The sequence below is a fragment of the Cupressus sempervirens genome, chromosome 4, assembly GCF_028749045.1.
Source record: "Cupressus sempervirens isolate cs-2001-9-10 chromosome 4, ASM2874904v1, whole genome shotgun sequence".
In the NCBI taxonomy this organism is placed as follows: Eukaryota; Viridiplantae; Streptophyta; class Pinopsida; order Cupressales; family Cupressaceae; genus Cupressus; species Cupressus sempervirens.
The window spans coordinates 891,416,531-891,440,232 of NC_143121.1; the positions used below are offsets into that span (position 1 = coordinate 891,416,531).

Sequence of the window (23,702 nt, forward strand, 5' to 3'; positions counted from 1 at the left end):
AAAGAAAAACTATAAAAAGGCTTTTATTAGATCATATAATTATCGGGAGTTAAGATAAGATAATTTACTTAATGTCCAACAAGAGACCACAAATAGTTCTAAGGGACTGAAATGCAAACAAGGCCGCAATGAACAGGGGGAGCACCAAATGGTGTCCACAGAAAGAACAAAACAAGAAAGCAAAAAGCTAGAACAAGAAAACCCTAGGACCTCCTCACAAGCAAGAAGTAGTCCAAAACCGAAGGATATGGCCTAAGGCAAGGGTGAGCCTTGGTTCGTCTCAAGGAGTCGTTGGAAAGAGGATGATGTTGTCAAATGTACCCTCTATGAGATCTCATGGATCTGGTGTGCTCTAAAGAATGGCCAAGAGACCTCTTCGTCCCCCGGGCAGGAAACTTAGGAAAGAAGTAGGTGATGAGCATGTATAGAGTCTATCTCAGTGGGAACTGAAGCTCAAGAGTGTGATCACAAAGCCGCATGGCCTCCTCCAAGTAAAGAGCAAGACATTGTTGGTCAATGTATCTAAAGAAAGAGGATAGGCTCATACACTCCCTGAACAAACAGTAGAACCTCCACTTGATCTCATAGTTGATGGGGCAATGAAAAACAAAATGGGTCTCTGACTACACTTCCCTAAGAGGGCAAAGGTAGCAAATCATGTTATCTCTATCAATCTGATGGTTGGTCTAAATTTGTAGCCGATGGCAACACACCTTAAAGAAACCCAACGAGATGTGAAGGGCATGAATCATGTGGCAGGCGAGGTACTAAGAACGAATAATGATCTTGTCCTTGATACTAAAAAGCCATCCTCGGGCGGAGACCCTACTTAGGGTTACTCCACATAGTGACGATATATTGTCTGTAGATGTCGGTCCAAATGTGCTCCTTCAACTCCTGTCGAGACGGGAGGAGGTGAGTGGAGGTATCTAGAGAGAACTAGAAGGGGGGAAGGGATCAATTGTAATCCCAATCGAAGAAGTGAAGAGGCCTAAGCAAACCAACAACAAACCCTGTCAATCGGGTCAGACCTCACAATCACCTCAGAAGAGCAATAAGCCAAATAACAATATAAGTAACAACCCTAGAGGAATCTAAGAAGCCCCAAAGTCAATGGAAAAACCAAACCAAATCAAAGATAGTCTCAAGCCTGAAGGGGTGAGCACTGAACTTGGCCAAGATGATGTTGTGTAGGGTGGATCAATAACATCTAATAATGCATCGAAGGAGGGTCTAGAGTCTCTCAACCTAAGCCCAATCGGACTCCAAGTGACAACGGTCATAGAGTACAGTCGATCTAACCAACGAGCCCAAGAGGGACATCTTGGTTGTGGTATCTTGGAAGTGATGTCTGAAGCATTGCCAAGGAACCATGTAATGTCCCCATTTTAGCAGTTGACCAAGTGTGTGTGCGTTAGCCTTGTTCTACATGGTCCCGAGGGCTAACGAAGGGTTTAATGGGATCCTAGAGTGTTTTGCCCTAGTCATTTCCAGTTTGGGCCAAAACGAAGTTGATTTACTCAGTTTCAGGCATACTTACTATTTTTAGTAAGTCGGCAGGACACAGTGCAGGTCAATTTTGGTGATTGGATTTGATACTCCTCGGTGAGAGCTTTCCGATGAGCTATCACTCGCATTATTCGGAGTCCGATTGCTAATACATTTTAATGCCTGAAGTTTTATTAAAGTAACGTCTAATTTAATTGTAAATTATTAAAGTGTTACTTTAATATTTATTTTATGGGGATGTGTACCCAAGGGAGACATAAGGGGTATTTTAATATATGTTTTATATATTACACATCTTTTATCCCACATTGCCCATATGAGTTGAGCGAACCCTTGGAAATAGAATAAAAGGAAGCATTTGTGGCTTCATTAGACAGGTTGAATATGAGAAGAAATTGGTGTGTGAGTTGCAGCTCCGTTCTTGGCATTTGAGGACGTTTATCCTCTCTTGTAACATTCTAGACGTCATTCCCTTGGGGTTTGGCCTTTGGAATTCTTTGTTATCAGCTTCATCATCAAGCAATTTAGTTGCATTTCCAGCTACAGGCAGATTTGATATTTTGCTCATATCTTCTTCACTACTTGTCCGACGCTTATGCCGCTTTGAAGGAATGATATTACAAAGGTAGTGGACTGACTGAAGGACAAAGTATTGTAGCAGCACTGTTCATGCGGCACTATTCACGCAACACTATTCATGCGGCACTATTCACGGGACATTATTCACGCGGCACTGTAGTAGCAAGTTCGAAAGCATGGGCTGGAGTATTATGTCAATAATGCTGAAGTAATTAGTGAGTTGATAAATCTGCCATGTATTTGATTTTATGAATTCTGAAAATAACATTTTATTGGCAGCAGTTCATTTCCACTTTACATATTATTGTAGTTTCTTTCTTGTTTATGTTGTATGATACCAATTCCATGCACAAAACACAACAAACAAATAAACGTTTGATTTCCGGAGTTATAAGGGGTTTAAAACATTAAACGGAGAAATAAGAGGTTGAATGCAAACTGTTTGACATAATTCCTTTCAGCAAATTGGTTTAATTTTTTGGGGACATTCAGGGGTGTCCATTACAGTGGTATCAGAGCTATAAGTCCTGCCATCCTGTGGAGGTCTTATAGGGAATTTGGAACAGCCGGATAGAGGGAAAAGTGTTTGACGAAATGTCAAAACACTAAAATCAGAAATAAATAAATAAAACACAAGCTAAGCATTTATGTTTGAGCATGCGACAGGGGCCTTATAATTTCCGCGATACCAGAGCAAGACAAAATAGGATTTTAGACTCGCAAAGCAAACAGTCTAGTACATCCATGCAGGTGGACATTGAATCCAGCCATACAAACGCAGAGGAGATATTCTTTGATCAGGACAACAATATGGGTGATCGAGATGACAGGAATACAGGATTAGGCGGAGGCGGGAATGTCGGTCCAGATTAGGGGGAGGTAATGTTCAAACAGTTACTGGATAAATTAGAGCAGGGGCAAAGTATGCAGCAGGAGCAAAATAGGCGAATGGACATGATGTTGCAGCTCATGGCTAGATAGATGGGTGTCAATATTAATCCAGGTGATGCCAACAACAGAAACAATAACAATGAGGGAAACAATAACAATGGGGGAAACAATAACCATGGAGGCCAAGGCAACAAAAATGGTCCTGAGAATAACATTAATGGTAATAATGGACACGGCAACAATGGGAATGAGGCTGATAACTTTAGACACATTGCACGCCCAGCGCGGACTGCGAGCTCAAGACCTCTTCTACCCACTTTCCCACCCAGAGATCCGGTTCAACTAGTAAACGAACTGCAGATTACCGAGTTACAGGATCAATTCAGGAGGGACTGGGAAGCTAGTGGACCGGAGTTTCAAGCGAATATTTCCCTCTGAGATTATATGGACTTGAGGATGAGACACATGCCTAGAGCAGGAGGGAGGAATCAAAACTTTGAGCTGAGAAAAAAAGTTGGAAAACTTTCTTTACCTTATTATGATGCTTCAGGGAAGATGACTGCACGAGCTTGGGTGCAGAAAGTAGATACATACTTGCAGCTAAATCCTATGCCTGAGGAGGAGGCTATCAAGTATGCGGCTATGCACTTGGATGGCGTTGCACATGAATGATGGCATCATGGCATGGTGACTTTGGGGCATAATCAGATTACATCCTATGAGGAATTCACCAAAACATTGATTAAGAGATTTGACACTAGGGATCCCGAGTTACATTTCAAGGAGCTAGCACAGTTAAAACAGTCAGGTTCTATGGATGCTTACATTGCCGAGTTTCAGCGCTTGTCTGTACTTGTTACTGATATCTCTCCTAGGAGATTGGTGGTGTTATTTTGTGATGGCCTTGCTGATCCATTACGAGGTTGGGTGAAGGGACATGATCCACTCACCTTAGCTGAAGCAACTAAAAAGGCACAAGATTTAGCCCCTTCGGTATACAAAGGAAAAAACCATTCAACAGATTCTTCCTACCGCAAGGACAAAGACAAAAAACCGTTTCAGAAAGAGTATAGCAAACCCAAAGAAGGATCAAAAGGACTAGACAATGAAACCTTGAATGAACTTTGAAAGAAGAAGCTGTGCTTCCATTGTAGAGAGCCTTGGGACTTATCTCATAAATGTTCTCTCAAGGCTAAGGCAAATCAAATGGAGTATTTTTCAGCAGAAGAGTCAGAGTCAGAGGGTGAGGATCAGCACTCCGATTCAAATGAGGGTAACACTATAGAGGAAAGCAGCATTCCTAAGGATGATAGATCGTTGGCACGCTTGACAGGGGCCCAAAAGGCAATCACATTTAAAGTCAGGGGTACCATCCAGGGGTAGAAAGTGATGTCTCTTATTAACACTGGGGCTACACATAACTTCATAGATGCACAGTTGGTAGCCAGGAGAGGGTTACAAACAGAGGAGCATGATGGGTTTAGAGTCATGGTGGCTAACGGTGATAAATTATTATGCACTCGGAAGATATCTAATCTTCGCATCAGGTTTGGAGATGGCTACGAGTTGGAGGATGAGTTCTATGTTGTGGACATGGGAGATTATGATGTCATCCTCGGCATGACATGGATGGCTTCACTAGTTGAGTTCACACTCAACCTAGCGAAATTGGAGATGAGATTCCAGCATGAGGGCAGAACTATGGTACTTAGAGGACTTTCAGATGGAGGTTGCAGAGTAGTGTCCTTGAGGAGAATGCAGAGACTTTTTCGTCATGATGACATAGAGTGGGCGGCAGAGTGCTACATTATGCCAACTTCACCAGAGCCACAAGAAAAGAGTCATCCACCAGATATCCAGAAGATACTTGATAGACACGCTAAAGTATTTAGCGATATTCCTCGTGGGGTTCCTCCTGACAGAGGGATGGAACATGTTATTGAGCTCGAGGAGGGAGCCAAACCAGTTATGATTACTCCCTATAGTCATCCTAAGAAACACAAGGATGAGATAGAGAAGGCGATTAAGGATTTGTTGGAGATGGGGCATATCAGGCCCAGTAAGAGCCCCTTTGCTTCAGCAATAGTATTGGTAAAGAAGAAGGATGGGACGATGCGCATGTGCATCGATTACAGGGCACTGAATAAGAAAACAATTAAAAACAGGTATCCCATTCCTAGGATTGATGAGCTGATTGATGAGTTGCATGGGGCATGCTTCTTCACCAAAATTGATTTGCGATCCGGATACCATCAGATCAGGATTAGAGCAAAGGACATTGAGAAAACAGCCTTCCGATGTCACTATGACCACTTTGAGTTTATGGTTATGCCATTTGGTCTAACCAATGCACCCGCTACATTTCAGAGTTGTATGAACCAAGTATTCAGGAAGCAGCTGAGGAGATTTGTCTTGATCTTCTTTGATGACATCTTGGTCTTCAATAAGACCTGGGAGGAGCACTTACATCATCTGGAGGAGGTGTTATCTATTCTGGAGAGAGAGTCATTGTATGCCAAGGAATCTAAATGTGAGTTTGGCATGACTGAGCTCCTTTACCTTGGGCATATCATTAGTGCAGATGGCGTTCAGGTTGATCCCGAAAAGATTAGAGCTATTGTAGAGTGGCCTACTCCCACAAACCTTACACAGCTTAAGGGATTCTTTGGTTTATGTGGTTTTTATAGGAGGTTTGTTAAGGGATTCTCACAAATTGTTACACCCTTGACAGATCTTACCAGGAAAGGAGCCTTCCTGTGGACAGGGGCAGCACAGAGGTGTTTTGAGCATTTCAAGCAGGTAATGTCTTCATGTCCAGTTCTAGCTCTACCGGATTTCACGAAGCCTTTTGAGCTTCATTGTGATGCATCAGGTGATGGGATTGGAGCAGTATTGATGCAGGAGAAGCATCCCATTGCATTTGAGAGTAGGAAGCTCCAGGGAGTTGAGAAGAGTTATTCTGTCTATGACCGGGAGATGTTGGCCATAATGCATGCATTGGCCAAATTTCGATCATATTTGGTAGGTGGACGTTTTGTGATCAAGACTGATCACAACAGTATTAAATACTTCATGAGCCAGCGTGAACTTAATGACCGGCAACAAAAATGGGTGACTAAATTGCAGGCTTATGACTTTGACATAGAGTTTGTCAAAGGTAAGAAAAATGTGGTGGCTGATGCCTTATCTCGGAGACCTCACTTATGTGCTCTGGCAAAGATTTTAGGAGATTGGAGAGATCGGATTATAGCAGAGTATGTCAGAGATGCTTGGGCTTCTGGATTGATTTCAGGTACCATATAGGATGATCACTATGAGGTGATAGATGGATTGATCAGAGTTCAAGACAGGGTTTATTTGATTCCGTCATCACATTTGAGAGAGGCGATACTGAAGGCATTTCATGATGCACCCACAGCTGGACATCCAGGGGTCTTCAAGACATACAGGCAGATCCGAGAGTGGTTTTCATGGAAAGGGATCAAGGATGATGTTCAGAGGTATGTCAGGGAGTGTGTGGTTTGTCAATAGAATAAGGGAGAGCACACATTTCCTACAAGTTTATTACAGCCCTTGCCCATTCCTGATAGGAAATGGGAAAGTATTTCGATGGACTTCATCACTGGTTTACCACGAGTGCAGGGAAGGGATTGCATCTATGTGGTGGTGGACCGCTTGACAAAGTTTGCTCACTTCTTTGCTATTCCGTCCACTTACACAGTAGCACAGGTGGCAGATCTTTTCTTTAGAGAGATATTCAGGTTACATGGGCTGCCCAGATTCATTGTCAGCGACCGGGATAGTAAGTTTATGAGTGTTTTTTGGCAAGAGTTGTTTAGGTTGTATGGTACAGATCTTACACCTAGCACTAGTTATCATCCACAAACAGATGGGCAAACAGAGATTGTGAATAAATGGGTGGAAGGATATTTGAAGAACTATGTAACTACACAACAAAAGGCTTGGATCAGATGGTTGCATTTGGGAAAGTATTGTTATAACACCACTTATCATATGTCCATCAAGATGACTCCTTTCATGGCACTCTATGGTTATGAAGTACCTAGCTTCATGGATTTAGTTTTGGGGCACAGTAGAGTGCCCAAAGCCAAAAACTTATTGCAGGATAGTCAGGACATCCTGAAAGTGCTCAAAGAAAATATACAACAAGCCTAGAATCAACAGAAATTGTATGCTGATCAGCACTGAATATAGTGTAGCTTCGAGGTAGGGGATATGGTTTACTTGAGGCTACAACCATATAGACAGTCATCGCTCAAGAAGAGCGGAGCTGAAAAGTTGAAACCTAGATTTTATGGTCCCTACAGGGTGATTCGCAAAGTGGGCAAAGTCGCCTATGAGCTTGAGCTTCAAGAGGGCAATCGAGTGCACAATGTGTTTCATGTGTCTAGGCTTAAAAAAGCCATTGGTCAGAGTGTAGTGCCTTCTGTAGAATTACCCCTTTTGGATGAGGAGGGGAAGCTTGTGTTAGTACCCGAGGCTATTCTGGACACCAGAGAGAGGAAGCTTAGAAACAGGATAGTGAAGGAGTATTTGGTCAGATGGAAAGACCTGTCGGAGGAAGATTCTACATGAGAGAGTGAGCAGGTTATTCAGCAGGCTGGACTGAGATTGCTTGAGGACAAGCAATTTGAAGGGGGGCAGACTGTAATGTCCCCATTTTAGCAGTTGACCAAGTGTGTGTGTGTTAGCCTTGTTCTACATGGTCCCGAGGGCTAACGAAGGGTTTAATGGGATCCTAGAGTGTTTTGCCCTAGTCATTTCCAGTTTGGGCCAAAACGAAGTTGATTTACTCAGTTTCAGGCATACTTACTATTTTTAGTAAGTCGGCAGGACACAGTGCAGGTCAATTTTGGTGATTGGATTTGATACTCCTCGGTGAGAGCTTTCCGATGAGCTATCACTCGCATTATTCGGAGTCCGATTGCTAATACATTTTAATGCCTGAAGTTTTATTAAAGTAACGTCTAATTTAATTGTAAATTATTAAAGTGTTATTATGGGGATGTGTACCCAAGGGAGACATAAGGGGTATTTTAATATATGTTTTATATATTACACATCTTTTATCCCACATTGCCCATATGAGTTGAGCGAACCCTTGGAAATAGAATAAAAGGAAGCATTTGTGGCTTCATTAGACAGGTTGAATATGAGAAATTGGTGTGTGAGTTGCAGCTCCGTTCTTGGCATTTGAGGACGTTTATCCTCTCTTGTAACATTCTAGATGTCATTCCCTTGGGGTTTGGCCTTTGGAATTCTTTGTTATCGGCTTCATCATCAAGCAGTTTAGTTGCATTTCCAGCTACAGGCAGATTTGATATTTTGCTCATATCTTCTTCACTACTTGTCCGACGCTTATGCCGCTTTGAGGGAATGATATTACGAAGGTAGTGGACTGACTGAAGGACAAAGTACTGTAGCAGCACTGTTCATGCGGCACTATTCATGCAACATTATTCACGCGGCACTATTTACGGAACATTATTCACGCGGCACTGTAGCAGCAAGTTCGAAAGCATGGGCTGGAGTATTATGTCAATAATGCTGAAGTAATTAGTGAGTTGATAAATCTACCATGTATTTGGTTTTATGAATTCTGAAAATAACATTTTATTGGCAGCAGGTCATTTCCACTTTGCATATTATTGTAGTTTCTTTCTTGTTTATGTTGCATGATACCAATTTCATGCACAAAACACAACAAACAAATAAATGTTTGATTTCCGGAGTTATAAGGGGTTTAAAACATTAAACGGAGAAATAAGAGGTTGAATGTAAACTGTTTGACATAATTCCTTTCAGCAATTTGGTTTAGTTTTTTTGGGACATTCAGGGTGTCCATTACAAACCAAGCCCATTGTTAACCCGAGGCTGCAAAGTAGGTCTCAAGATGGAATGGGAGCAAGAGAACTTGACCTGCAAGTATAGTTGGTGGTGATCTCAATCTCATCGCCCTAAAAGTGAGAATGGAAATGTTAGGTCTTCAAGCAGTGGAAGACCATCACCCTGGTCTTGCCCAAGTCCAACTGTCGATGTGACCCTTATTTGGCCTTGGCAGCCAACCTTGGTTCCCACCCAAGAGGGGGGAATCCAGAATAACAACCCTGAGGTTCCTGATAACAGCCCACTTCCCGTTGCACCTAGCCTCTACCACCAAACCCCGAGCATGTCTTAATTTAGTCACCTATGATCTAGTAAGGTCCTCGTCAAGGAAGATCTTAGTGGGAAGAGAAAAAAGCTTCCTCCTCACCCTAAGAACTTGCAAGCGGCCTAGAGCATGATAAAATTGAGAAAAAGAGTACCATCATGTCCTATCCAAGTTGTGTCAAGTGTAACATATGTAATGCCTAGTAGATCACTGAGGAAGGAATGTCTAGCAGCAGTGGGGTTGGTGGAAGAGAGAGAAGTCCCATGAACCCACAAGTTGAGTTCACGAGCCCGTCAAACCCACGCGTCTACCAAATTGCCCTAAACAAGCAAGAGATGCATAACTGGTGTTGTTGTAAATAGATGCCCAAGGCTTATAATGTTGTTTCATTTCAATCATGAGCGATGCATGTTTGTTGTCTAATTCAACTTGTTTGCCTTTAAGAATGCAGAGTTCTTGGACTTGTTCATTGTTTGAGTCCACTGTGCAGAGTTCTTGGACCTATTCGTTGTTCGTTGTTTGAGTCCAATTGCAGCTTTGAATCTATTGTTTCGACAGTTAAGTTATGGAAAAGTCATCAATCTACAGAGAATAGGAGTCCACCTATAGTTTCAAAATGGCCAACATCTCAAAAAGTGATGCAGGAGCATCCTAGGTGTAAGAGAAATCTTGCATCAACCAAAAATATTTCTTTTTTATTTCTTGAATAAGGGTTGTCCAGTACAAAGTTGTTGTTTGTGGAGGCTTCCTACTTAATAAGTCAGTCATACAAAATCAGAATGTCTTAATTCTAGAGGTGGAGTTTCATCTTGGATATATCAGCCACCAGTTGAGGCTCATTGCCATATCACGAGTATTCGTGGACTTTTGCGAATTTTTGGTGTGAAATTTTGGTACAAAAACTTCAAGCTCAGTTTTGAAGGCCTTAGAGGCTCTGAAAGGGCTTCGAAACAAGGTCAATTGGTTCTCAAGCTAGCCAAGCCATGAAGATCAAAAGATGAGGATTTTGGAATGGGATTATAATAGCCGATCAAGTCAACAATTAGCAAGTTATGGTCTTCCGAAATTGGGCCACCCAAAAATTCCAAAATAATTATCATAATTGTTTTGAGCCAGCTCTATATGTAATTTTAGGGTTGGTCGGCCTCAAGGGTTAGGGTTTGATGTTTAGAACCTTTCGAGGCAGTTGTTAATTGCCTATTTAAGGAAGACTCGTGGGTTGTCTAGGACAGCTCTGGGTGATACTTCACAGCTCTGTCTTGCAGATTATTGTAAGGAAGGTACCCATGTGGGTTTGCATATTGTAATTCAAAATTTTGTAATTTTGCATTTGCCATTTACGGTGATAATAAGAAACCTATGTATTGTTCTTGCAATTTGTTGTTGTTTTTTGTATTTTTGTTATGTGTTTGTTGTATTAACGGGAGCACCCTTCATCAAGTGGTATCAGAGCAGGAGTTCTGGGTGTGTGGACTGATTGCTGACTGTGAGGCAATTTGCACCAGGACCGTGATTTGGCCTGCATGTGTAGACAGATCACCGATTGTAAGGCAGATTACACTAAAGTTTCAATCGAAGAGAGCTTGGTGGAAGAGCCGCAAGTGTTATACCTAAGGGTTTTAGAGCCCTTCAGAGACAAATGCAAGCATTGGAAGAACACATAAGTAGAGGAATAAATATTGTCGTAAGAGATGAAAGTGGAGATGAAGGAGAAGAAGAAGAAAATGTTGAAGAAGAGGCAGTTCTGAACCCAAAAGAAGAGAGGGATTTTAGGGCCATTTCCAAGATGGGAAAAAGACCAAAGTTTGAGGTTCTCACATTTTCGAGAAATCTTAACCCAAAGGAATTGATCGACTGGATCAATGAATTAGAAGAATACTTTTGAGTATGAGGATATTAAGGACCAAGTTTGTGAAGTCCAAACTAAAGGATCATGCAAAGATCTAGTGGCAGGAAATTCAGTTGGAGTGAAATAGAAGAGGGAAGGACAAAATCACAAGATGGGACCGGATGATACCTAAATTGAAGCAACAATTCATTCTCGTGGATTATGAGTTTGATCTGTTGAAGAAAATGCAAGGGTTGAAGCAAGTGGGAAGATCTATTTAGGAGTACACAGAAGAGTTCTATCGAGTTCTCATCAAAACAAGCCATATAGAAGGGGACAAAGAGAAAGTTGTATGTTACCTTACTGGGTTGAGGCCAACCATTAAGGAGTTAATATTTGTTTGAATGAACAGTATTGAGGAGGCATACCAGTTTGCCCTAAGAGTAGAAGAGAAGTTGAACAAGAAGTTTAAGAGCCGACAAAGCGGAAGAGGTTGTGGTGGAAGATCTAGTGAACGATCTTATGGAGGCTGAAATGATGATTAGAAGAAGAAGGATGAGGCCAGCGGTAGCCATCAAAATCGAAGAGGAAACGATTCCAATCGTTTCCATGATCAGAATAACAGAGATAAAAGAGAAAGAGGAAGAGGAAGAGGGCAAGGATATAGTAAAGTAAGTTTTCAAGGAACTTGTTTTCACTGTGGAGAAGAAGGGCATAGGGCATTTGAATGTCCCCAATGTCAAAGAAGGAGAGATAGAAGAACCGAAGGCCAGGTCAGAGTTGCACATGTTGATGAAAATATCAAATCATCACATTCTGAAGATGTTGAAAGATAAGTATTGGTTAATAGAAGAGTCTTGCCGAGTGGTGAGAATGAACCTGATCAAAGGAGGAGCTTGTTTCACAAAAAGTGCAAGTGTGAAGATAAGTATTGTGATATGATTATTGATGGTGGAAGCACTGATAGTCTCGTGTCAGAAAAAGATGGTCACAAAGAAAAAGCTCAAGAGGTAGAAACACCCGCATCCATACCAAATTGCCTAGGTGCAAAATGACCACAAGGTCATGGTCAATGAACAATGCCTAGTGAAGTTCAAGATTGGAAGCTACTAGGATGAGGTACTTAGTGATGTCATACCTATAAACATATGATGTTGGGAAGGCCATGGCAGTTTGACACTCACGATGTACAAGATGGTTGTGTGAATACCAATACAATGACAAAGGATGGAGTGAAACATATACTAAAGACATTGAAGGATACAAGCGAAAAGGTAAGTAGTGCTGCCAGAATATGTTTTGTTGATGGAAAGAAGTTATTAGAGGGTATGAGCCATGAGCATATGTATTTTGTAATAATTCCAAAAGATGGTAAAGAAGTAGAAGAGTTACCTTCAGATGTTGCAGAATTGTTGGAAGAGTTTCCCGATAATATGTCTAATAGATTACCAATAGTGAGGAAGATCAATCACCAGATGGACTTGATTCCACGAGCCAATTTTCCAAACAAGGCATCACATAGAATGACACGAGTAGAAAGTGAAGAGTTGAACAAACAAGTGCATGAGTTGTTGCAGAAGGGGTTGATTTAGGAGAGTCTGAGTCCACGTGATGTACCAGCAATATTAGCACCAAAGAAGAATGGAGAATGGAGGATGTGCACAAATTCTCAGGCTATCAACAAGATCACGATCAAGTACAAATTTCCATTGTCGTGGAAGGATGATATTATGAATTGTTTGAGTGGAGTTGTGTATTTTACCAGGATAGACTTGAAGAGTGTGTACCATCAAATTCGAATTAGACAAGGAGATAAATGGAAGACTGCCTTCACGACAAGGGAAGGATTGTATGAGTGGTTAGTCATGTCTTTTGGGCTAACCAATGCACCAAGCACTTTCATGTGGCTCATGAATGAGGTGTTGAAGGAATTTCTAGGTAACTCTATCATTGTTTACCTAGATGATATTTTGATCTTTAGTAAGATATTGAAGGAGCATATACTGCATATTCATATGGTGTTTGAGAAGTTGACGGAAGAAAAGTCGCTGATAAATCTTAAGTACAGTTTTGTGGAGTTGGTGTACTTGGGATTTGTAATTTCAGCAAAAGGTCTAAAAGTGAACCCTAAGAAAGTGAAGGTTGTCCTCGAATGGCCTATTCCAAGGAGTGTTGGGGAGGTAAGATCTTTTCATGGAGTAACTAGCTTTTATAGAATGTTTATCAAAGGTTTTAGCAATATTGTGGACCCTTGGCTGAAATAATAAGAGGGGATGGGAAAGAATTTAAGTGGACTGTAGGAGTAGATAAGAGTTTCAATCTATTGAAACAAAAAGTTACAAAATAACCTGTTTTAAAACTTCCAGATTTTAACAAAGTGTTTCAGGTGGACTATAATGCTAGTGGTACTGCAATGGGAGTTGTTTTGAGCCAAGAAGGTAGGTCTGTTGCTTATTTTATTGAGAAGTTAAATGATGCCAAAAGAAAATATTTTGTTTATGATCAAGAATTTTATGCTATAGTTTAGGCATTGAAGAAGTGGAAACACTATCTTCTTCCTAAGGAGTTTGTTTTGTATACTACTCATCAAGCTTTGCAATATTCGAATAGCCAAGGAAAGTTGCACCAAAGGCATTTGAATTGGGTTGAGTTTTTTCACAGTTATACATTTATTTTGAAACAAAGTAGTAGGAAGTCTAACAAGCTGCAAATGCTCCTAGTAGAAGACAACTTTTTCTGACAGACATGCAGATTGAGGTGGTTGAGTTCAAAGAACTCAAGAATTTGTATGTGGAGGATCTTGATTTTGGTGAAGCTTGGAAAGCTTGTACAGAACCTATTACACTTGACAGGACAAAGTGGTTGGATTCTATAATCCAGCATGGTATGTATTCACAAGAAGTCAATTGCGCATTCCAAGAAATTCTATGAGGGAGAATCTCATCAAGGAGAAGCATAGTGGAGGATTGGTTGGACACTTTAGTAGAGATATAGCCATTGTGTTGACTACTAAGAATTATTACTGGTCACAATTGCAGCAAGATGTCAAGAACTTTGTACAAAGTTGCAAAGTATGTCAAGATGGCAAAAGGAGTGAAGCGGAATATGGGGTTGTATTAGCTATTACCTGTACCAGAGAAGCCATGGGAGGATGTCAGCATGGACTTCGTTCTTGGTTACCAAGAACTTGGCAAGGGCATGATTCAATATTTGTGGTGGTTGACAAGTTTTCAAAGATGGCACATTTCTTTCCGTGCAAGAAGACTAGTAATGTTGTTCATGTGGTGGAGCTGTTTTCCAAAGAAGTGATGAAACTACATGGTCTACTAAAGAGTATAGTTTCAGATTGAGATACCAGTTTGTTGGGTATTTCTAGCATACACTGTGGAAGAAGTTAAAGAAAAAATTTAAGTTCAGTTCATCCCATCATCCACAAAGTGGTGGACAAACAGAAGTGATGAATTAGGGTTTGGCAAAACTTGCTGAGATGTTTGGTTGGAGATAAGCCAAAAGGATGGGATCTGATTTTACCAAGGTAGAATTTGTATGCAATAATTTTGTCAATAGAAATACTCGTAAACTACCATTCCAAATTGTATATTGCAGTCCTAGAAATGCTTCTAAATTACAGAAGTTGGATGAAGGAGAGATAAGTAGTGTTGAAGCGGGGGATTTTGTAGAACATTTGAAGAGCGTCCATGAGGAGGTGAGGAAGCACATTACAAGGATGAATACATAGTACAAGGCTAAGGTAGATGAGAAAAGAAGGTATAAGGAATTTAGGTTGGGGATGAAGTCATGGTTCATTTGAGGGAGCATTTTCTAGTGAGAACATATAACAAGCTGAAAATGAATAAGTTTGGACCACCAAAATACTAAAAAAGCATGATTCTGGAAATGCCTATGAGGTAGAGTTGCCTGCGGAATTGAATATTTCACCAATATTTAACATTTTAGATCTAACAGAATATCATGAAGGAGGTGATGGAGAGGAAATCACAGAAGTGAAGTGGAGCATTCCAACAACTACTTCAGCTACAAAGGAGATTGAGGAGATACTAAACAGTCATGTTGGCAAAAGTACAAGGAACAGAACCTATGAAGAGTATATGGTCAAATGGAAAGGGAGACCAATAAAAGGTTCATCATGACTAGAAAGGGAGGAGGTTACCCGTCTTGGTTTTCCTCTTGACTACTTGAGATGTGACGGGTCACTTCTCAAATTACCTCGAGTGTCTAATGTAAGAGCAATCTTGCATCAACCAAAAATATTTCTTTTGTGTTTCATGAATAAGGGTTGTCTTGGAGCAGAGTTGTTTGTAGAGGCTTATTACTTAGTAAGTCAGTCATACGAACTCAAATTGGCCTAATCTCAGGGGTGGAGGTTCATATTGGATATATCAGCCTGTCTATTGAGGCTCGTTGTCATATTACGAGTATTTGTGGAGTTATCGCAGATTTTTGGTGTGAAATTTCGGTACAAAAACTTCACGAACAGTTTTGAAGGCCTTAGAGGCTACAAATGAGCTCCGAAACGACACTGGTTGGAGCTTGCAAAAATTGAGCCCTTTAAATCAGAAGATGAGGATTCCAGAATTGGGTTATAATAGTCAATCAGGTCAACGGTTCACAAGTTATGGTCTTCTGAAGTTGGGCCACCCGAAATTTCCAAACTAAATGTCATAATTGTTTTAAGCAAACTCTATATGTAATTTTGGGGTTGGTTAGCCTCAAGGGTTAGGATTTGATGTCTAGAACCTTCCTGGGCAGTGTAAAATTGCCTATTTGAGGAAGGCCCGTACGTTGTCTAAGATAGCTATGGGTGATAGTTCGCAACTTTGTCTTGCGAATTATTGTAAGTAAGGTACCCATGTGAGTTTGCATATTGTATTTCAAAATTTTGTAATTCCGCATTTGCGGCGATAATAAGAAGCCCATCTTTTGTTCTCACAAATTGGTGTTGTTTTGGTATTTCTATTATGTGGTTGTCACTTTGTTTTATTAAGGGGAGCACCCTTCATCAGAAAGAGAGTTTACCAAGTCATGTAAAGTAAGGTTTTCGGCCTCGAGCTTCACCATCCTGACGATGGGCTGTTGAGAGATGATGGGTGAAGGTTGAGGTTAAACATGTGGAGCATCCATGAGGACAGCAGCAGCAGTGCCACGGGAATGCACAGCAGAGGAGAATCTTTCAAGAAGGTCTGAAAAGTTGGTCATACGAACTCAAAATGTCCTAATCTCAGGGGTGGAGGTTCATATTGGATATATCAGCCTCTCTATTGAGGCTCGTTGTCATATTATGAGTATTTGTGGAGTTATTGCGGATTTTTGGTGTGAAATTTCGGTACAAAAACTTCACGAACAGTTTTTAAGGCCTTAGAGGCTTCAAATGAGCTCCAAAACGAGGCCGGTTGGAGTTTGCACAAATCAAGCACTTTAAATCAGAAGATGAGGATTCTAGAATTGGGTTATAATAGTCAATCAGGTCAACGGTTCACAAGTTATGGTCTTCCGAAGTTGGGCCACCCGAAATTTCCAAACTAAATGTCATAATTGTTTTGAGCAGACTCTATATGTAATTTTGGGGTTGGTCAGCCTCAAGCGTTAGGGTTTGATGTCTAGAACCTTCCGGGGCAGTGTAAAATTGCCTATTTGAGGAAGGCCCGTACGTTGTCTAAGATAGCTATGGGTGATAGTTCACAACTCTGTCTTGCGAATTATTGTAAGGTGCCCATGTGGGTTTGCATATTGTATTTCAATATTCTATAATTCTGCATTTGCGGCAATAATAAGAAGCCCATCTTTTGTTCTCACAAATTGGTGTTGTTTTGGTATTTCTATGTGGTTGTCACTTTGTTTTATTAAGGGGAGCACCCTTCATCAGAAAGAGAGTTTACCAAGTCACGTAAAGTAAGGTTTTCGGCCTCGAGCTTCACCATCCTGTCGATGGGCCGCTGAGAGTTAATGGGTGAAGGTTGAGGTTAAACATGTGGAGTATCCATGAGGACAGCAGCAGCAGTGCCATGAGAATGCACAGCAGAGAAGAGAATCTTTCAAGAAGGTCTGCTGAAAACTCACTTGGAGGCACACACACGCAAAACAAGCTTGGAGGAAACCACCCCACATAGGACGAGGAACAGACCACTCTGCAGCAAGTTTCCCTAACAGCAGACCCACCCCCACAGAAACAGAAAGAAGCTGGAACAATGTTGGAACAGCTGCTAGCAAGAAGGAAAAAAACACCTAGCCTGAAGCAAAGAGGAATGAAGCAGGAGCGAGTGCTAGCTAGGAGGATCGAACGCCAAACACAACAAAACAACACAGCAACCCCAACCCAAAAACGAACATCCCAAAGCATAAGTATTGCATGTTATGTTCTTGGAGGAGAATTCAAATAAGCATAAGTAGAAAGCAAGATTGCCAATTTCTGTAGTTATCTCTTTGCAAATTAATAAAGTAAGGTAACAAAACACAATGTCACTACTGAAAATGGTTTTCAGTCAACATTGGAGGTTTTCCAGAATAGTGTTGTTTCAACTTTCATGGTTATCTCTGTTTCAAGCGCAGCAATTCTTTCTCTTAACAATCTGAACTTTTCATTTGCCATGTAGGAAAACATTAAACATTTTAATTCATTTCCCAAAACCAAAGTGAAGTGTAGAAAACTGGTACCTAGGGTGAATGTTGGTTAAAAGACTTACTTGGGATCATAAAATGGTGTCAAAACATAAATAAAGTGTGTGCCCATGGCTTACTATAACATAGCTTACGGATAGAAACTTCACTATCTTTACTAAAAGAAAAAGTTCACTAGCAAAGAACAATTCATAGAGGTTCATTTCTTTCAATTCTACAAAATGGAGTTTCCAACCAATTGAAGAACGGGTACTGAACATAGCATAGGAATGTTAGCAAAATAATCAATGCATACATACTAAAATCTTAAGGAATATCAATAATGTAGCTTAATAGTAACATGTATTGAGAGGACTAGCATGTTCATGTTCTTTTGCTAAGCTTCAATGTTGTCACAATCTGTATGGTGATACAGTGTTTTCCCCCTATAAATAGAAAGAACTTGTAAGTTTTACAATCTTAAAAAAGGAGAAAAGTAATGCATAGTCCTCACCAGAGCATGTAGCTTTCATTATAGCATTGCCTAAAACAGGTACGATGGCACACATGGCTGCTGCTACCTGAATTCAGAATAAATTCCATACATAAATGATAAAATCATCTCCAATGTCTTAAAATGTAATTTTTCGTAAGCGATCAAGGGCATCCGAAATCTCAAATGGCATGTGATCACATATCAGAAACATACCAAATACATAGCTCATTATATTCACTCCCAATATTTGTTGTGTACACATTCCTGAATTGCATTTAACTATTCAAGACTATAGACATTGCAAGAAATATCAAGACAAGTATCATATAAAAAGCTAAACCATGTAAACGCAAGTCCCTTCCACTTAAAGACAGAAACATTCAGGATAGTAATGAACATGAAATATTGAAAATGACACAAAGTGGCCCATTCATTCCCCACATCTTATATTCTGCATACCAACCTTAGTGAGATTGATATATATTATGGTAGCAGCAGCCATTTATATATATAGAGAGAGAGAGAGACAGAGAGAGAGAGAGAGGGAGAGAGAGAACCACATTCTGTTATGATTTTGCAGCTAATTTGTTTTGGTGTTGAAATCAACATCACCTTTATTATGTTTTTTGGTGGTAACGATAGCAACATATGCAAAGACTAAGTATGCCACAGTTAGATGAAGTTATATTTTTATCTCAGACTAAGTATGCCACAGAAATGCTCAAAAAGTTTCCATACGGTTGTTAACTGTCTCACGACTCGATGGAAATAAGACAAACACTGTGTACAGGTCCTGAGGGTCAATGAAGACAGTGCACTGATGAGGGTGGATGAATCATAAGTCATACTGCATTCTGATAAAAATTTAGTAATAAGATTGCAGATGTTAAGAGAGTTAGTGTCATCTCGTGTATATTCAATTGATTTTGTAAAACTGAAAGTGACAGTAACAGAAATTGTAAAATCTGAGAATGTCTTTGTTAAGTCTGAAAGTGATATGTAGATCTGATTTTTATCGTTCACTTGCTTTAACATCTGCTTACTCCCTGAGGGACTAACTTGAGCACATGGAGTAAACAATGTACCAGAACATTACCATAAACGATACCAAAAAGGAAGTACAATTACGATAAAATGGCAGAAAGATATTATCTTTTATTTCCAAATTGTAATGTATGTAACATGACAATGCTCTTTTCTGAAGGCAAAGTAATTACATATATAGAGCCAGATGGTTGATTAAGAGTACAAACTGCTAGCAACTACCTGCAACCACTTGGAAGCAATTACCATTACACAACCAATTAATTATTGACTAACTACAATGTTCATTTCCAAGTGCAGCAAGACTGTCATCTAAATTAAAAAAACAGTAGAATACAAAATAAGGCTTAGCTCAAAGAGAAGTGAGAAGACATCCCTAGAACAAAAGAAGTTAGTGCAACCAGGTAGGGCTACTGCTGTAGGCACTGGAGGCACTGGTTGATCACCATTTCTCACTCCCTAGATGCCTTGACCATATATGCTCCCTCCATCACTTTTTTCTTGGTTCACTATAGTTTCTCATGTTTTACGTTCACCCCCTCCTATGTAGCAACAAACTCAGAAGTCCTCTCTGTCAACTGCAATTCGTTCTGGGCCAACTTCTCTCGTAATTCTGCCCCTCCATTCCCCAAGGCAGTGACCCGAGAGTGCTCTTGCAAGTGTTGTGTCCTGCTCTTCTCAGCCAACTCAGAAAAAGCTTTCCATTCTCGCTCCACTTGTTGAGTGGCCTTATCCTTCAATGTACTGGATTCAAATACAAATGTAAGGCAATGACACCCTAAAAATAATTCCCTAAAACAAATATCCATGCTATGCAACTCACGGAGGACTTGATCGTTGCAACAACAGGAATTGCAACTCCATGTGGAAGAGGCATACCAATGACAAGTGTGCACTACAATGGAAGTGTGCACTTGTACGACCCATGCAGTAAAGCACCAATGCGGACCCCAACGTATGGCACAAGTTGTGCCACACTCAATTTCCATATAGAAAATCTCTAAATGGCAAAAAAGGCAGGAAATTTGATGTTTGTACGACACCAATGGCAAGAAATTTCGATCTTGTACACTACTTAGGGTCTGATATTTTGATCTTTGTATGGCAAGGGCAAAATTTTGTACAGTAATCACCAGACAGTCCTTCAGTACAATGATTGATGACCTTCATACGATAATCATCAAATAGTTATCCTTGAATGCAAAACTTTTTGTCACCCCTCTATAAGGAAACAACACTTGTACTCAGTATAGCACTAACAGTTGGCATTCAGCTACATGCTGAAACAACAAATAGATGTATGCATATGACAACGTGTGAAATTCCTTGGAGGTTCCATACCATGCCAAGAACCATCAATACAGATATGCTAGCATCCCTTCCATGCGGTGAGCAAAAAATCTTTTGTCCAATAGATTGTATGATCCATATGGCAATGCATCCTCCCACCAATATGCTAGATGCCAAGAACTTCCCAAGTACCTAAATATTTTTTGTCCTTCCAATGTAAAAACCCCGACTTGGCCCAAACTGTTGTATTGATGCACAAACTGATATTTTTATATGTTTGGATGATTTTCTGATTTTTTAATAAAATACATACCATTTAAAGACCCAAGCTGGCTACAATTCTGCACTTCTTATCGTTTTTGCAATTCTTTCAAAGTTCTCTAATTTTGGTATGTATTATCCCTATGTAAATATAAATCAACAAACTTCAAGTAATTTAAAATAGACGAAATAGATAATGCGACTGAAACTGAAGATATACTTTGCATTATGTTTTTGACAAACATATATCAGCATAACAATTAATTCATTGGCACTGGAAAGCAAGTGTTTTGCCTAGCCATACCACCAATAATGTTTTCCTTATTAACACCTGCTCCTCAAACCAAACAGCAACCGCAGATGAAAGTTGCTCTCCACTCCAACACCAATCACTACCCAAAATGAATGTGCAGGTCGGCCACGAATACAGAAGCACCGGATGAATGCGTGGCCTCTAAATGAGTAACCGCAGGTAGTAACTCCACGTCCAGCAGCTAGGTAAAATGGACGCAGGACTGGTATCAAGCCGTCTGCAGTCTCCAAGATGCAACATTGTCTTTATGGGCACAACTCTGACTTCACAAACATTGCCATACCAAAAATGTCGGCCTCAAAAAGTCAATTGCTCTCCCCAATCAGAAATCGCAGCTGCCAGGTAATTTGAATTACTGCGATTTGAAGATGTCCACCATTCTCTCCTTAGCCACAAGGATATAGTAGGAGATTATCTAGCAAATATCAGATCCACTATACTTCAACAGTGGAATGAAAACACTCCTCACATACAGTAATGACAATAGAGAAGTTGGGAAAACTTAGCTATACCTAAGTAGCTAACTTCCAAAGTAGTTCCAACCCTTATACATCAACAAGGGCATACAGTTAAGAACCCAGGAAAAAGCCTCAAAGGCACAAAATCAAATATATAATCAAGCATGCTTTTCCCCATGAAATGAGCTCTCATTTATAATCTCTCATTGGCCCAAAGTTTCTTAAAAGTTCCACTTCAAAAATTGTGGAAGTTTCCCAAAAGAACTCAACACTAGAAACTTTCCAACACATTTTTTAGAAATATCACTTAATGTCATTATTATAATAATATAAACATTATTATAATAATGCAACTTAATAATAAATAAGAGCTCGTGCAATTATTAACTTAATTTACCACAGGTGACGACCAACTGCCGAAGCCACCCACTGCACTACCAAAATAAATAACTGTCAAAAATAGACCTACTAAAAATAGTAAATCTATAGCTGGGACCCCCAAAATACCTTGTTAGCTCACGAGGGTCGCTATGATGAGCTAACTCCATCAACTGCATAGATCTGCCAAAAACGGGGATATTACAGTCCTCCCTCCCCAAGATTGCTTGTCCTTGAGCAATCCGACATCATACAAAAACCTCCACCGGGATCCCATAAGAAGCAAGTGATGTCCCTGTCCTCACTAAACAAACAAAATGCCAAACCAATAACATGGCCTGCAATATAACACCGAACACTTGTGCCCAAGTGTCACGTATAGACAGATCCGTAGAAGGTCCTAGTATGTCCTTTGCACTAACTCAATCTTTTTGCCAATCATCGGACTTAGGTACAAACAATCTCTGTACAACATACGAATCCTGTACAAATCTGAAGTAGTATGGACTCCCCATAAAATATATCTCACTACAAAACTCACTAGAATCCTGATCATCTCTCGTAACCCTTGTAAAAGATGACGCCACGGGAGAACTAGGTGCAATATGTAGTTCTCCGTTGCTCTCCTCCATTGTACCCATATCCTCATCAGAAATGACAAATATAGAAACACCACCAACTGCCACCATAGGAAACTAAATTGTATCTGCAGATGGTGTAAATTGAGCCCAACTCTACTTAGGTGAGTGATCAACCTCAACCTCAAACAACGGATTGTCATAAGGCAATGTTGCATCCAAGTCCAACATAGGATTGTCCACGAAGTGAACCTCACCACTGTGCTAATCTAGCTTTGCCTCAACATTACTCACCTCATCATCAATGACATGTGCGCTATCATTAGAACACACATCAACAACCGCATGCATATCGCTAGACTCCTCAACAGATGGCTCAACTGACACAGAAGTAGTTATGGATATGGCTATATCATCGCATGCTTCTACTCCCTCTATCACTACATCGCTATCAAATGCATGATCCTGGGAACTCATGCCAATGACTGCATCATCCAACTCAACCTGGCATGAATTCTCATCACATTCCCCCACAATTGTGCCCAGCTCATGCGGTATCTCAAAAGAAATGTCCCGCACATCTGTAGCCACAACTATATCATAACATTTGGCTCTTCGAAAAAGCGATATCATGCTTTTCTCAAATCTTGGATTCGAAATCAGTTGGGTCATCCTTTTGTGATTTTGATTCAGCTCATTCACTAGCTCATCCAACTGTTTCACAATACCCCGTAGCTCAGATTCTCCATCCCTAGGTGGAGAAGTACACCCTCTGCGGCTCTAATGGATACCAAACCTCATATCACCATCCATAACGCTGTAAACCAAATCACCAAAAAAAAAAAGCACTGATCAAACTGAGCCCAATTCCTGCAAGATGGTAGTAAACTGCTTTGATACCACTATAAAAACCACGACTTGGCCCAAACTGTTATATTGATGCACAAACTGATATTTTTATATGTTTGGATGATTTTCTGATTTTTTAATAAAATACATACCATTGTAAAGACCCAAGTTGGCTACAATTCTGCACTTCTTATCATTTTTTGCAATTCTTTCAAAGTTCTCTAATTCTGGTATATATTATCCCTTTGTAAATATAAATCAACAAACTTCAAGTAATTTAAAATAGACAAAATAGATAAGCCGACTGAAACTGAAGATATACTTTGCATTATGTTTTTGACAAACATATATCAGCATAACAATTAATTCATTGGCACCTGGAAAGCAAGCATTTTGCCTAGCCATACCACCAATGATGCTTTCCTTATTAACACGTGGCTC

General features: G+C 40.2%; 1 protein-coding gene across 2 annotated transcripts in view; it reads right to left on the minus strand.

Moving 5' to 3' along the window:
- HINT3 (histidine triad nucleotide-binding 3) overlaps positions 1–23,702 on the minus strand; it is a 156,452-nt gene that overhangs the window by 57,504 nt on the left and 75,246 nt on the right. For both annotated transcript variants that reach the window (XR_016364176.1, XM_089827305.1), the window contains exon 4: positions 18,109–18,175. Coding sequence is in view for 1 of the 2 variants with exons in the window: in XM_089827305.1 (XP_089683431.1) it covers positions 18,109–18,175 (67 nt within the window). In the remaining variant the exon portion in view is untranslated. The remainder of the gene's footprint in view (positions 1–18,108; positions 18,176–23,702) is intronic.